Below are 15,977 nucleotides of genomic sequence, written 5' to 3'. Positions count from 1 at the left end.
AAAAGTAAAAATATATGATTCAAACTTTAATGGGATTTCTATTTGAATGTACACTGCAAAAAGAAGTAACCTGCAACTTCTGCTTGATCTAACTCTTAAAATGAGCTTTGTTGGTGTAAACTAATGCATTTTAAGTTGATTCAGTGGTGGTAAATTGTATTTTTCACTTGAATAAAACCAGTTCATTTAGATGTTACCACATGAAGCATGTCTTTTTTTGCAGTGTACTTTGAGTGATCTGTTAAACATTATACTGTATCTACTGTCATGTCAATTATATTAATGCAAGTTGTTATAAAGTGTTTAAAACAAGGAAAATAGTACATTATTACTGTTCAAATATGACTGTGTAGAATTATCTAACGCCCCATCTCTCCTGTAAACTCGAACATCAGACCATTTAAGCTTTCCCAGTCAAAACTATCAGGATATTTCCTCTCTAATCTCTCCTAATGCTTTATTCGATCATTGTCAATGTCCTTTGGTCGTGTCTCCTCCGCCTCTTTGACAACACTTTTGTTTTCCATCAGAGCGCGAACAAGCGCAACCGCACTGGAGAACTCCGGCAAGACTTTACGCATATAAGCTTCAGGATTTACGCACACTAGTCGTCCTGCGATCGCAACAGCTCCTCTAGCACACTCTGAGTTATGGGATGTACAAATCATACCAGTTGACAAGGGGACACTTGGTTAAATAGTGCGCGTAAAGCATGACTTGGATACGCACATGTTTTCTCTTCTCTTGGTAAGTAAAGTACCTTTATCTGACTTTGCGTGCGTGTTTATCTTTCCGCTTTGCTTATTGATGTGTGAAAGTGAAATTAAGTTAGGACTGTGTTTACAGTGTCGGACATGTGTTGGCCAATCCGCCAGCTGAGACGAAGATTTATTTGGATAACATCACGCGCATTTTGGATAGATTATTAGATGGATATGACAACAGACTACGACCTGGATTTGGAGGTACTGTATAAACTGTTGCTGGAATGACTTAACGTGCTCAAGAGATACTTAGGCAAGAGATATATATATATTTTTTTTATTTAAAGTGAATTATTACTAAACTACAATCACAAAGTATAACCTCAGTCCAAAATATTTAATAAGGTCCTTTTATTTATTTATTTTTATTTTCATTGATAATAATAACTGAATTGGTGATTCTCATGAAAGCTGTAATGTACTGGCCATATTGAACCCCAAATCATTGTTTTTTTTTTTTTTTTTTTTTTTTTTTTTTTGAAGACTGCAATTTGTAACATTAAGATTTTTTTTTTATTATTATTATTTTACATCATTTTACAGTATTTTCAGGAGACATTTTACCCCAAATTCCCATTACTCTAACACATCTAAATGTTTTGTACTATTCCCATTGTTTTCAATGATGATCCTCATTACCGTATTACCATGTTACTGTAAACTCAAACAGACTGTTTCTTTTTTTTCTTCTTTATTTTATTATTAAAACCAGCGAAAATGAAACACTAAGATGTATAAATAAAATTGTAATAATATATATATATATATATATATATATATATATATATATATATATATATATATATATAACATTGCGGTAATAAAAATCTCTGTTTTTCTTTTTTTTCGTTGCGTTGCGGTAATGAGAATTGAGGAGTAAAAATGTGTGTAACAGCCATTAAATTGTCACAATGTAAAAAATCTTAATTTAATTAAAAATAGACTTTATTTTTTATATGAAAAAAATAGAATGTTTATTTGTTTCTTTTGATTTACGAATAAAATAATACCAGCGCTTTTTCTTGACAGGTTTCGTGAGAATATCTCTAAAGATGTCCTTTTATTTTTCACATTATTTCTTTTTTTAAAACAACAACACTAGGTCCTGTCACAGAGGTTAAAACGGACATCTTTGTCACCAGCTTTGGTCCTGTATCTGATGTGGAAATGGTACGTGAGTTTAAAATTCTATGTATTTACATGCATAGAAACATAAATCTACTGTAATTGCATGTTTTCTATGCCCACTGCCTGTAGTCATGATGGTCAAGGGCTTCATTATTCTGACATTTGTGCAGGATGTCATTATAGCAGCTTAGGGATTTTAATCTGGTTGACAATCCCTGACAGTAAGGATCCCAGCTGAGCTTCGCTTTCTCTGTTACACACTACACTATTTTTCCATAGTGTCCAAAGCCAGCTCGCTTGCCATGTGATACACTGTGACAATCCGAAAGACAGTATAGATGAGTCTCTGCCAAGATTAGTGGGGAGAAAAAAAAAATGCCATTGCTGAGCGAAAGCATGCAATCTTAAATCAGATACATGTGCGATAAAGCTTTACTGATGTGTTCGCTGTCACAAAAGTATTGTGGGTTACTGTTAATAGGTAGTTGTGAAATGGATAATGACATTAAGATTTTAGGTTAGAATGTAAAGTATATGGGTGTTTCTTCAACTTGGAGACCTTTCATGTCCCAGCGTTTGATTTTTATTGAAACGAGATTTGAACTTTTTGATTTTTGTTATTTGAGGGTCACATTAAAACGGACTTATCATTTATTCTGGTACTTTTCAAATGCCTTTTACGAAGAGGTTTTACAGTTTTAGCCTTGTCCCAGACCCAAACTTATTGTACATTATTAAACTATGAAAATCCATTATAATATATATATATATATATATATATATATATATATATATATATATATATATATATATATATATATATACATACTGTACATATGTATATGCCTTTAACATGAACCATTTCAATATTTATTGTGTGAAAATTATTTCTATATTTTGTTTTCAATGTTCTCAGTTTTCTCATGTCATTGCCACCACACCAAACTATTTTGCCATTAGAAAAAGTATTTTAAAGTTAGTGTACTTGTTAATCAATTCAACAAAAGTTTCAGTGAAGAGCAGACTTGAGATTAAAAGTTATTTTTGAAGAAAACAAAGAAAATTCAAGGTAAATATCTTCTGTGAGCAGAATATTTTTTATAGGCCATCATTTCCAATCAATCTGCAATTTTGCCAAATTATGCAAAAAGTGTGAAAACTTTATTTGATTGTATTTAGGATACATAAAATGTTAGCTTCTTTATTTCAAAAAAGTAAAAAAAAATGTCATTTCCACCAATTTTATTAAAACACAATAACAAATCTGGAATGTGGTAGAAATTACACTATGGTGGGAATTTTCATGACTTAATAAAAATAATATAAATAAATACATAAATAAATAAGACAAAAATGATAAATCTCCTGCAATGCACACACATACACTGTTAGATATTGATAGTAGATAAAACAAAAACATTAATAAAAATAAAACAAAAATAGTAAGAATGTGACATGATTTAACAAGGCAAAGTTCATAAAGCTTAATGTGCTTTAAGTTGAAGAAACCCCCAATGTATTTGTAAAATTGTATTAACATTTTTTTATTTTTTTATTTTTTTTATTTCTCTAGTTCATTTTAATGGTCCTGCAGTGCGAAATAAATTTTTTAAGTACAATATTCCACTCTAAGCACTCTATAATTAGCTTCTGCACATGACAACTTAGACTTGTTTTGTATCGAACTAAATAAACGACAGTTCTAGAAAATACAATCAGATGGATGACTACTCATGTGTTAAAAAACCCCTCTCATTTCTCAGGAATACACAATGGACGTGTTTTTCCGGCAAACGTGGATGGACGACCGGCTGAAATTTGAGGGCCCCATTGAAATCCTGCGCCTCAACAACCTCATGGTCAGCAAAATCTGGACTCCAGACACATTCTTCCGAAATGGCAAACGCTCCATTTCACACAACATGACCACTCCCAACAAGCTGTTTCGCATCATGCAGAACGGAACTATCCTGTACACAATGAGGTAACCGACCTGCCAAACTGTTTGCTCTCCAAGTCAAAGATGGACTGCACACACTTAAAATGGCAATAGAAATAATAATAAAAAAACCATCACAAGATACAATAGATTCTATTTTATAATGTAAATTTATCATGTACTGGTCATCTGTTGGGAAGAAGGCATTATGCAATATAAAGTGGCTCCAAAAAATACTTGGTCACTTCAAGCATGCTTAAATCGCATGAATGTCATTGCATTATCAAAACAAAATATCAAAGCAACTGCTGTTTATTTTAAAGAAACATGCATCATGCATCATACATGCACTTAAAATCACCTATTCCTTCAAAAATGGCTTTGAAAAGTGAAGTTATTTCTGAGAAGCGCTCTAGCAGCATTTGTTTGCAAATGACACTTGCTTTGATACTTTGCTAGCAAATAGTTTTAGGGGCCGCTCTACAGTATATGGAGATAGACTAAATCTGTTGTTGTTGCACATTTATTAAAAGTGGTCCCATATTTGTTTCCAGGTTAACCATCAATGCTGAGTGCCCTATGCGACTGATAAACTTTCCGATGGATGGACATTCTTGTCCTTTGAAATTTGGCAGCTGTAAGTCTTTTCAAAAACGGCACATATTTCCTTTGAATGAATTCTTGGGAATAACTGACTTTAATTTGGTTGAATATCCCCCATAGATGCTTACCCAATGAGTGAGATTGTATACACATGGAAGAAAGGGCCGTTATTTTCAGTAGAAGTACCTCAAGAAAGCTCCAGTCTGCTACAGTATGATCTGATCGGACAGACAGTGTCCAGTGAGAGGCTCAAGTCAAACACAGGTATGATTTTTAGGAGATATACTTTGGTGAAAACAAAATAAATTAAAGAGAGCTTTTCTTAAAGGGATATTCTGGGTTCATTATAAGTTGAGCTCATTTGACAGCATTTGTGACATAATGTTGATTTCCACAAAAAATCATTTTGACTCTTCCATTCTTTTCTTTAAAAAAGCAAAAATCGAGGTTTCAGTGAGGCACTTACAATGGAAGTGAATGGGGGCCAATCCGTAAACGTTAAAATACTCACTTTTTCAAAATTATAGCCACAAGATGTAAACAATATGTATGTTAACATGATTTTAGTGTGATAAAATCGCTTACTAACCTTTTCTGTGTAAAGTTAAAGCCAATTTTACAACTTCGTTGCCATGACGATGTAATGTCAACAAATCCTAAGGCCCTAAAATGACTGTAAAATGAAATTTAAACAACTTTACAGCTCAAATAATACAACAATTTTAAAAAAGAATTAATGTGTCTTTTTATAAAATTATAAGCTTCATATTTCTGCTTTAAACCCTCAAAAAATTTAAGTGACTCACTGTAACCTCGATTTTTGTTTTAAAGAAAAAAATGTTTGTTTGTTTTTTGTTTTTTGTGGTAATCAACATTATGCCACAAATGCTGTTGACTGAGCTTAACTTGTATTGAACCTGAAATATTCCTTTAACACTGTCCTTATTTTAAAACTGTTTTTAATCTATTTTTCCAGTTAAATAAGTGCATTTGCATTTTCTCCCTGCTGGAAAATCCAGCTTAAACTGGTAGATGTGTTTTGGAACATGGTAGCTGGTCCAAGCTCGTCCTATGCTGGTCCAAGCTGGTCATGAGCTGGTCGACCAGCTACCATCTACTAAAAACCAGCTTGACCACCTTGAGCTGATATGACAAGCTGGTAGCTGGTCTAAGATGGTCTCCCAGCTTGGACTAGCGAAAGACCAGCTTGGACCAGCTAAACACCAGCTTGGACCATCTCATTGGACCATGTTCTAAAACACAGCTACCAGCTTATGCTGGATTTTCCATTAGGGCTTGGTTCAAATTAATCTAAAAAGTGGATGTGTTGAATGTAAATGTTATCAAGTTTGTTTTATTTCTGAATCTTGAATGCATTTCTGGATAGTGGTAAATAACATGCCAATGTACATTCATTTTTACAGTAATCAACATGATTATGTTACTGTATGTAACGTTACTGACTTTAAGTAACTTTTTATGAATGTAGAAGTAAAAGCGTATATTTTAGTTCTGTAACTAGTCACCATTTATTTTCAGTTTTTCACCATTTTTAATTCACTTTTGGCATCCATTAGTTCATTTCAAATGGTACAACAAATGAATTTTGTACAAATATTCCATGCAGTCCCACAATTAATATGAGGCATGAATAAAAATTATAAAAAAAGTTGAAAAATGCTGTTTAAAACAGTTTTAGATGGAGTGTAGCATATCACACTGCAGGACATGTTAACTTCAGAGTATTTCATGTCAACTTTTCTTCCACAGAGTACAGGACATTGTTTTCGGCAGGCTTGTTCAGGGACTGTCTATGTCACTGTTGTTTGTCTCTTGCAGGTGAATACATCGTCATGACTGTATTCTTCCACCTGCAGAGGAAGATGGGTTTCTTCTTGATTCAGACCTACATCCCATGCATTATGACAGTGATCCTTGCACAGGTTTCCTTCTGGATCAACAAAGAGTCTGTACCTGCCAGAACTGTGTTTGGTAAGCCACTGCTTTTATTTCTTTAACTGATCATCTGTTATGCCAGGGCGATTCAGTTGGTGCTTCAGGGTGGTTTCAGTTTCTGACCAAACATTTGTGTTTGTACAAATACCTAAAATACTAATTTTATCATGTTGGTTATGCTATGTACTAAACACAACCGGACTTGGCATTTTCTGCATACGAAGTTGGATTTAGAGGAATTACAATAATGTTCATTATAACGGGAGAACAACTTACAAGTCATGAGCTCAGGGGTGTAAAGTAATTGAGTAAAAATATTTAGAGATACGAAGAGATCAGTTGAGCTACCACACAGTTTGATCACACTTAAACAAGCTTGGAAATGTAGTAGGTTATTCAGTGCAAACATTAAAATGAGTCATGTGCTATAGTAAAAGTGTTTTATATGTCATAAGATTGTATTATGTGACGAACAGAGTGAAAAGTAAGTGTTTATGAACTGATAATCTTTTGTTTTACTCATGATTTGTGTGAAAGGGGATAAAAGTCGCTGTTTTAGCGCCTCTAGTGTTTATTCCACCAGGAAATTGCTGTGTTACGTACAACAGGCCACATTAAGTGTTTAATGTGTTATTGTAACATAATTGTATGACCAGGTTGCGAATGCCACTGGGGGAGAAATATGACAGTAGTCAGAGACAGTAAAAAGGCGACTTTCAAACCAATCGAATTTAACAACTTCCTCTCTCACACAATCTCCTCTCTTGACTTCATTCTAGCTAGGGTTTTTATACTTTTTTAATACTTAAGTACAATTTAATGGGAATACTTTTTGCTTTCACTCAAGTGTATTTTTGGCTAGATACTTGGAGTTTTAATTGAGTAAAATGTTCACTCAGTATCCATACTTTCACTTAAGTATAATTTCTGAGTACTTTTTACACCCCTGCATGACCTCTGTTCAAAACCTATTTAGCCACATACGAAGGCAGCATTTTAAGGCATCATAGGCGTGCCCTGACATGAATGCTGTTAAAAAAGCAAACAGCAACATTCTAATCCCTTCTACGATACTTTCATTTGATTAAATACTAAGGCAGCATGATGTGTATACTTCACAAGATGGTGGACATACTGAGAGAAATTAGAAATATTAGAAATATAGTTATTTGTTCAATACCAAAAGGGATCAGTAAAATCTATTTACAACTTGGCTATTTTAACCAATATGCGTTTGAGCTGTGGATTTTAGTGTGACATTATGTTGTTATGCTTGTTAAACTATCACGTCATTAGCTTAACAACATGCTAACACAAAACTTTTGAAATCAATTGTAAGACGCGCACTATTTGTATAATGCACATGTTGCTGCCTACAAACAGCATTCCGAATCAACCACTTATGAGATTCCATTTCAGTTAGGATGCTGCCTTACAAGGTAGTCTACCTGCCTATGTAGGCAGCAAGGCTGCTCACAAGGATTTGGGTACAGAACCATATAAGAGAATGGGAAATGTTTGAATTTACCAGATACGAACAGACTTGAAAAGTTAAAGCAGCGCTAAAATTGAAGACTTGTGAATTGCTAGACTGATGCTGATTGTGCACATTGAAAGTGTGCCTGCATAAATATTCCTCTTTCTTCATCGAAACAAGAGGAACCCAGATGAATTTGCTATGCAATCATTTAGAACTTGGTGAGATGATACACATTTCATGTCGCTTTTTTTGTGTTGATCTCCATTCTGTTTCATTATCTTAATGCACACTTCTTGGCTGTTTGTAATTGTCCTAAATCATTTAAAGTGTCTTGGCCCCTGTTCTGTGCTGGCTTATGACAAAAAGCAAACATACCAAAAGCCACTTGCTTGTGTTATTCTGTTTGTCCTTTTGAATAGGTAACAGAGTAAGATGGGTAACAGAAACTCAAGTAAATTCCTCCTACTGTCAGTTGTGGAAAGAAGAGGATGTTGGGTAGAGCTGTATTGTATATTAAATGTTATCTTGTGTCCATCAGCTGGTTAGGGAAGCATTTTCCCCCATAGGGATTTCAGTTCTAACTAACCAACACCAACCAACCAACTAACCAACACCAACCAACCAACCATCAAGATGAATCACAGCATTAAAGCAAAAAAATGTATTTAAAAATTTGACAAAGACAAAAGTACAAGACTTCATCCTTAAAATCTTTTATGGGGAATTACTCATCCTTTGAAGCCTCACGAAATTACATTATGAAATATTGGTATAATATAAAATTTTGACTTATAGACAATGGTTATAAGTATAAAAACTATATACATTATGTTTGGTGCAAAATATTTAAATGTATACAAATATATAAGTAGTTTGATAGGGTACAGGATGACTAGATTGCATCATTTGTGGGAGTGGGTGGTCACTGCTGAGCTCTTTTGCTGTGATTTCCGCTTCCAAAGTAACAGCGGCTTCTCTGATTCGTGGATCTCTCTTTGGGATTATGGGTAGTGTAGTTCTTCACTAGGAGATTGGAAATTAAACAAAAATTATTCTTTATTTTTTTAAATGGAGGTTTAAAATAGTAGGTCTGTGTTGAAAGGTTTATACATTAAACATTAAGGGCAGAGTTGTGCCACTTTTGCATGCTGTATTTCAGCTAAAAACCTGCATTTTAATAACTAACCACCCACAATCTTGTACAAGCAGATGCAATCAGCAATGAAATTTGGCTGCTCCTTGAATATTTCTATTAAGTCATTGTCATTCCTTTCCGTGCAAACATGCCTTCTTTCTATTCAAATTTAGGATGTTTATAGATTGGGCTTCATTCACAAAAATTGCCTTGCACAATGTACATTGCGCTATTACCAGCAGATTAAAGCAGGCTGTAAAATTACTATTTTTATTCATTCAAAGAGATTTGTGTGCATTGTATATCGATCATATCAGCAAAAATTCATCACATAATAATTAAATGATGGAGAAGAGCCTTATAACCTGGCATATATTCAGATGTGCAATGTCGTCAAGCACACTTTCTGCATGTTAAAGAGATGATTCAGGTGTCTGTATCACAGTGGTGAGTGATGCTCTTTAGTCCAATCAGAGTTTGTCAGATCATGGTGGTCTGCTACAGTCTGCTATATAACATTAAGTTCTGGCCAGAAAGATCAGAATTAGTGAATTCCCCACTACAATACATTCTCTATTGTGAAAACTAAATGGATTTTTAATTCAGTAATCCCACTATTTTACTTTAAATCTTCAGAAACAAATATCTCTTTTATGTTGTCCTTCTGATGGTTTTGTGTCTGTTTTCCCATGAATTTGGTGGGCCTAAGTGAAGAATCTGTCTTTTGGACTCCCACTTGTGTTTCAGTGGACCTATTATAATGAGCTTATTGGGCAATTGGGAGCATATTAATCTAAGGTTTTTCTCTTTATACAAACTGTATCATCAGAAAACGATTAAAGCCCTTGCCAGCTGTCAAAACTCATTGTAACAGTGAAAGAGGTCAATCTTGTGCAAAACGTTACTGACTTTCAATAAAGTTAATTACTTTTAAGTAGATTACTTGGGTTACCCATATTAACAAAACATTTAATTATTAATTATCTCAATTTGTATGTCTGTACATGATAGTTTGTGTGCAACAGTAAACAAGGAGGAAATACAGACAGTATTTTTTATTCATTTCTGCAAAAGTATTTTAGAGAGTGACTTAAAAGTAAAATAATTAGTAATGCGATTACTTTTCTAATGAAGAAATCAGTAAAGTATTTCAATTAGAGAAATAATTAGAAATTGGTAGTGGATTACTTTTTTGAGTAACCTACCAAACACTGATAGTGACATATATCATTACCGTGATTTACATTACATTACTTACATTACATTATATTACATTACTGTAATATAAGATTTTCGGCATTCACACATAATTCCATATCGATTTTAAACTCGTAAATTGGCTTGTTTTTCCATTCAACCAATCCATTATTGGTTGTCCTGTACTATCCAGACTTGTATAAAAAATATGACTTGTAATCAGTTTCAAGGGTTTGATTTTATTGGGATGTGTGTTTCTTGAAGATAAAGCCACAACTAAAGTATAAATATGGCTTTCTTTGAGCGAGGTGTCAGAGATCTCGTTTCTGCAAGCAAACAACTGAGAGGCGAGTAACCTACAGTGTGTTTCTCACTTCTATCAGAGGTGAAAGTGTTATTCCTGTGAATGGAGATGCGAAAGAATAATTAATACACTGCTTAATACAGTGCAAAATGAAAAGAAGTGAGAGGTTCTGGCAGATGACTTGCTTTAGAGAGAGGGAGAAAGAGGGGGAGATGGATAGGCAGAGGCACTTATTGTCCACAATCATTGAAGATGTTCTAAATCAGCATGTCCCCTTCACTAAAAGCTAAAATAACCCAGAGCATTTGCTTCAGAGACGTAACTGACTGAGGTTAATTCGGACCAACTTTGTTGCCCTTAAAAGCATGTGTTTGCCCCCAGCTCTCTTTAATTTGTGCCTCTTCTTTTCCTATGATTTTATTTATCTTTCCTACCGTGAAATGTGTTCTCGAATAAATGAAATCTTGATATCAACCAATTCTTTGTGGCTGCAGTTGAAGATTCAATGAGGTATTACATTATATTATACATAGAAAGGAATCAAGTTGTATTTATCTGTGGAAGACATCGATTTGTTAATAGCACCATGAGCTTGTAAATGAGCTATGTATGTAGATATTTAATGGTCATGAGCTTCATTTATGACTAAGAGTTCGAGGCAATCAATTGACCTATTCAAGCACATTGCTTTTAAACTTCCTTTGTTATATGGAACCGTGTTGTGTATTGTACATATATCATATTCTTTTAGCTAGCAGAGAAAATGGCTTTTCAGGAATGTCGAAATAATATACCTTTCAACTGTAACAGCCAAGGATAGAAACGTTTATTATTATTATTATTATTATTATTATTATTATTATTATTATTATTATTATTCATTTAGCAAGTGTAATAGTCAATTTCAAGCTAATCACAAGATTGTGGCCTTAAGACATTCTGTATTATTTTAATATGTAGAATTGAAGCTTCTGAGTGAAAAAAAAAATACAATAAAAAACTTTTATGTAAGCAATACTATCTAGATCAGTGTTTCTCAACTGGTTTTGCTTCAGAACCCTGATTTTTCATTGGACATCAAATGTCAACCAAATTACATACAGTATGTGTAATTGTTTATCAAATTAGGCTTATTCTACTGTATATTATGCTTTATTCACAAAATTCACAATTTACATCACACTATTGCCACTCATGTAAAGCAGTTTGTGAAAATTGTCTAGTGATCTTACCGAATTAATTATCGAATAATGATCAAAGAAGGTAGAAGAACATATATCCAGATGCATGTTGTAGTTGAGCACTCTTAAGCATTTAATCATTAAGAGCCAATTTTTAAAAAAAATATGCCAGTGGGTGAATCGTTTATTTTAACTGGTTAATTTACATGAACTGTCCGAATGAACCGGTTTACTTTAATGTTTTGGACTTCCCATGAAATAGATAGGGTGGCTTAGGTAAGGCTCTCAATTTGCTGTCACGTGGGTAATACAGTGTGACAAAAAGCAATGTAGTGTTTTGTCACTTTACACCACTAGTTGAAAAAAACTTACTGGAAAAGCTATTCAGTTGTGAAAACTGCTATGTCTCTACCGTTTTGGCTGAAATATACTCATGTAAGTATGTGAACACAGATGCTTCTAGCTACGCAAGCTTGATTTCGTGCGTAGGTGCGTTGTAAAATGTGTCAGACCGCAGTTCATAACAAAACGCATGTTGTGCGTTGCCACAAAGGGCGCAATAGCGAGGGTACTGCTCGTAGTCAACTACTGTCATGGTGGAGCAACAGTCTGAAGAGAATATTGCTGAGCAAGTAAGTTAAAGTCAATATATTTACAGCAAATTACCTGAATTATACCACATCCAGTCAAATTGCACAGAAGTTTAAAGGTAAATCTATCGCCCCCTTGAGTACGGAGGTTTGTTGCCACCATGATAATGTAAGAACGCACACAAGTATGTTCAACCAGGCACATGTTGGCAATGCGTTTGCCAAGCATTTGCATCTGTGTTCACGTACTTGCATAGAGTATGTTTCGGCTTTTCCTTCCCCTCATTAATGCGAGGCATGTCGCGGCTCATTGGATCGACAATTCTCTTGATAAACAAGATTATATATGCTTTTGGTCCTTAGGGCCCAGTGTACATAACTGTGAATCTTTATAACTTTGACGATTAACTAGGAGTCCTATTCGACCCTTCCATATGGTCCATAGGCTCCTGTCTAAATAGGGACCAAGTCATTCAGAATGAAGCTTTGTGCTTGCCATAAAATGTTGCTGTCTCTATAAAGACGTGGGCATGTTTCATTGTTACTGTCCTCATAACAGACTATCTCTTCCTCGAATGCACTCTCTCCTTGGGTGAGAACACATATCTAATTCCAATCTGCTCGACCCATTGACCATGAGTCGCCCTATAGATCACCCCCCCCCCCCCAATAAAAAAAAACAAACAAACAAGACAAGCCGGTCTTGGTGTGGATGGCAGGGCAGATTGAATCTGCAGCACCCCTTGCCCCCTAATAACAGGTTTGGAGAAGGTGAGCACGATGTGGGCACCGATACATTTTGTCCTGTTTTATTAATGGAAGATGTCTATGTGACCATCTTTGAGTGATGGTACTGAGCATTCTGAGGGAGCATCGCTTGCATTTTCTGCAGTACAAAATGGACTTAAAGCCTTATTTTTTTTATTTTAAAATGTGTAAAGCTACACTGCCATTTGAGAATTTCAGTTAATGGAAAGTGATAGAAAAATCCTGCATCTGATAATGCCTTCTTCATGGCTACACACTTTGCAAAAAGCAGCATCCCATACTAGTAGGATGTCAGAATGTGTAGTTTTCATGAAAATAAGTGAGCAATACCCGGATGACCTATTGTACTACGTCTGCTGAAATTATGAAATGTGCGTCCACTGGACACTTTACTGTACCATGAGGTCATTAGGGAGCTCAGGATATAGCAGATTCAAGTTTAATTAAAAAAATAAAATAAAAAAATACTAGACAACCGGGAGTTGGGTGGCTCTTTTTAAGAATAAGTGCTATAAATACCAAGAATTCCTCACGAGGAAATTGCATTTGTTTAACAACACCCAATTTTTTTTTTTTTAAGTTATTGCTAGTACTTCACATGTCAAAAACATAAGGCTCAAAGGACAATGCCAACATGGCGTATGTACCAACATTAGGGTGACCATACGTCCTCTTTTACCCGGACCATGTCCTTTTTTTCGGACCTTAAAAAAGCATCCAGCCGGGATCTCGAAATTTGTGAAAATGTCCGGGATTCGGCTTTTGTTGCATTATGATGTGCATCTGGTCTAATACTTCATTGTGTGTGCGTGCATATTTGCATGGCTTTAACCCCTCTTTGTAATTCCCACCTTCTCGCGAAGCACTGTTGTGTTCGCCATCAAACAGTTGCTTGACAGTAGCAGCAAATGACAGCTGAGTGGAAACAATGCCCAAATGAAAGCGCAAATTTACAGAAGATTTGCACAAAAAATTCCCATGCTTTCGTCCAGGTCAGGACATTTAAAGCTGGCACTTATGTGTCAGTTGCTAATAAAGGTGCAAGTGATTTAGAAGCACACATTAGCTCTGCGAAGCATAAAGGGTCAGTAAAAGGTGAAAGTTCATCAGGTAAATTAACGGACTACTAATTGTGACCAGGTAAAATTGTTATCACATTGCTTCATTTTCCATGGCCATTCAAAATAATAGTAATAGTAAAATATTTTATTTTAGTACATGGACATTCAAAAGAATGTTGGAATTATTTATTTATTTATATATATTTATGTTACGCTAATAGAGTGTCTTTTTCATTGTATTAAAGTTTGCATTCATAGTAACACTGTTTTGAACCCTATTATTCCACCCCACCCCAATACCCCCCGGCGAAAAAAAAGGTGTCCTCTTTTTGGAAAACCAGTATATGGTCACCCTAACCAACATAGTCTCATGACAACTTGTAATAATTTGGACAAAATGGAGAAATTGTAAGATGTCGTATTACTTGACTTGACCAATCAATCAACAAGCAGAAGCCATATTCACTCACTCTGATATGATAAGGATGCTAGTCTAATCTCCCAGTGAAGTCAGAAACAATAGGTAGACTTTCTTTTATTGAAATCGTTCTGTGCTTACCTAAATGCGAAAGACTTCGTGTACCACACAGTGGTAAGTGTTGTTGGGTTTATGGGCATGTGTGAGCTCCATGTTCTGGGTGTAAAGCCAAAAGCGAGTTGTTTTCAGATATAAAGGCTGTCATATAGTAAAGGCAGATGCATATTTTATAAACTGTACCCCCAAACCCCAACCTAATATATATATATATATATATATATATATATATACACATACACACACACACTCATTTCAAATCAGATGATTGCAACACGCTCCCAAACAATTGGGACAGTGGAGTGTTTACCACTGTGTAACTTCACCATTTCTTCTAATAACACTTAAGTGTTTTAGCACTGAAGAAACAAGTTTGTTAAGTTTAGCAAGCAGAATTTTCCCCAAATTCATCCATTATGCAGGTCATCAGCTGTACAATTGTACCAGGTCTTCATTGCCATATTGTGCATTTCATAATGCGCCACACATTCTTAATTCGAGACAGGTCAGGATTGCAGACAGGCCAACCTAGCACCCACACTCTGAGTTGCGCAGCCATGCACTTGCAATCCGGGCAGTATGTAGATTTGCATTGTCCTGCTGGAATATATGGCATCTGAATGGCATCATATGTTGCTCCAAAATTTTACATATCTTTCTGAATTTATGGTGCCCTTCCAGATGTGCAAGTTACCCATGCTATGGGCATTGAAACACCCCCATACCATGCAGACACTGGCTTTTGGACCTGATGCTGAAAACAGCTTGGATGGTCCTTTTGCCCAGAGAACACGACGACTGTTTTTTTTCCCCAAAAACTATTTGAAATGCGGACTAGTTGGATCACAAAACACGATTCCACTGTTCTACTTTCCATCTCAGATGAGACTGAGCACAGAGAAGTTGGTGGCACTTCTGGACAGTGTTGATGGATGGCTTTTCCTTTGCATAGTAAAGCCTTAACTTGCATCTGTAGATGCAATACCGTATGGTGTTGACTGACAAAGGTTCACCAAAGTATTCCTGAGCCCATGTCATGATATCCATTACAGATGCTTGACCGATTTTAAGACAATCACATGCATTCAGAAGTGGTTTTCAGCCTTACCCTTTTTGCACCAATATTTGACCAAATTCCTTGCATCTTTAAACTATCGTGCACACTGCAGAAGGTGGAATGCCCAAAATACTTTCAATTTGTCTTTGGGGAACATTGTTCTCAAAGCACTGGATTGTTTGCTGATGCATCTGTTGTCAAATTGGCGAGCCTTGACCCATCTTTGCTCTTGAAAGACTAGGCTTTTTTTTTTTTTTTTTTTTGGTGGCTCCTTATATA

The 15,977-nt window shown here is 35.2% G+C and overlaps 1 protein-coding gene across 1 annotated transcript in view; it reads left to right on the top strand.

Annotated features, from left to right (window-relative positions):
- The first annotated feature begins 539 nt into the window (after positions 1-539).
- Positions 540-15,977, top strand: part of LOC127430670 (gamma-aminobutyric acid receptor subunit alpha-6-like) — a 50,816-nt gene continuing 35,378 nt past the window's right edge. Inside the window, exons 1-7 of the mRNA XM_051680614.1 lie at positions 540-747; positions 847-965; positions 1,867-1,934; positions 3,656-3,876; positions 4,386-4,468; positions 4,555-4,698; positions 6,274-6,426. Coding sequence (XP_051536574.1) covers positions 713-747; positions 847-965; positions 1,867-1,934; positions 3,656-3,876; positions 4,386-4,468; positions 4,555-4,698; positions 6,274-6,426 — 823 coding nt within the window. The 5' untranslated portion in view covers positions 540-712. The remainder of the gene's footprint in view (positions 748-846; positions 966-1,866; positions 1,935-3,655; positions 3,877-4,385; positions 4,469-4,554; positions 4,699-6,273; positions 6,427-15,977) is intronic.

Source organism: Myxocyprinus asiaticus, chromosome 40 (genome assembly GCF_019703515.2).
Source record: "Myxocyprinus asiaticus isolate MX2 ecotype Aquarium Trade chromosome 40, UBuf_Myxa_2, whole genome shotgun sequence".
NCBI lineage: Eukaryota > Metazoa > Chordata > Actinopteri > Cypriniformes > Catostomidae > Myxocyprinus > Myxocyprinus asiaticus.
This window is presented reverse-complemented; position numbering and strand designations above follow the sequence as displayed.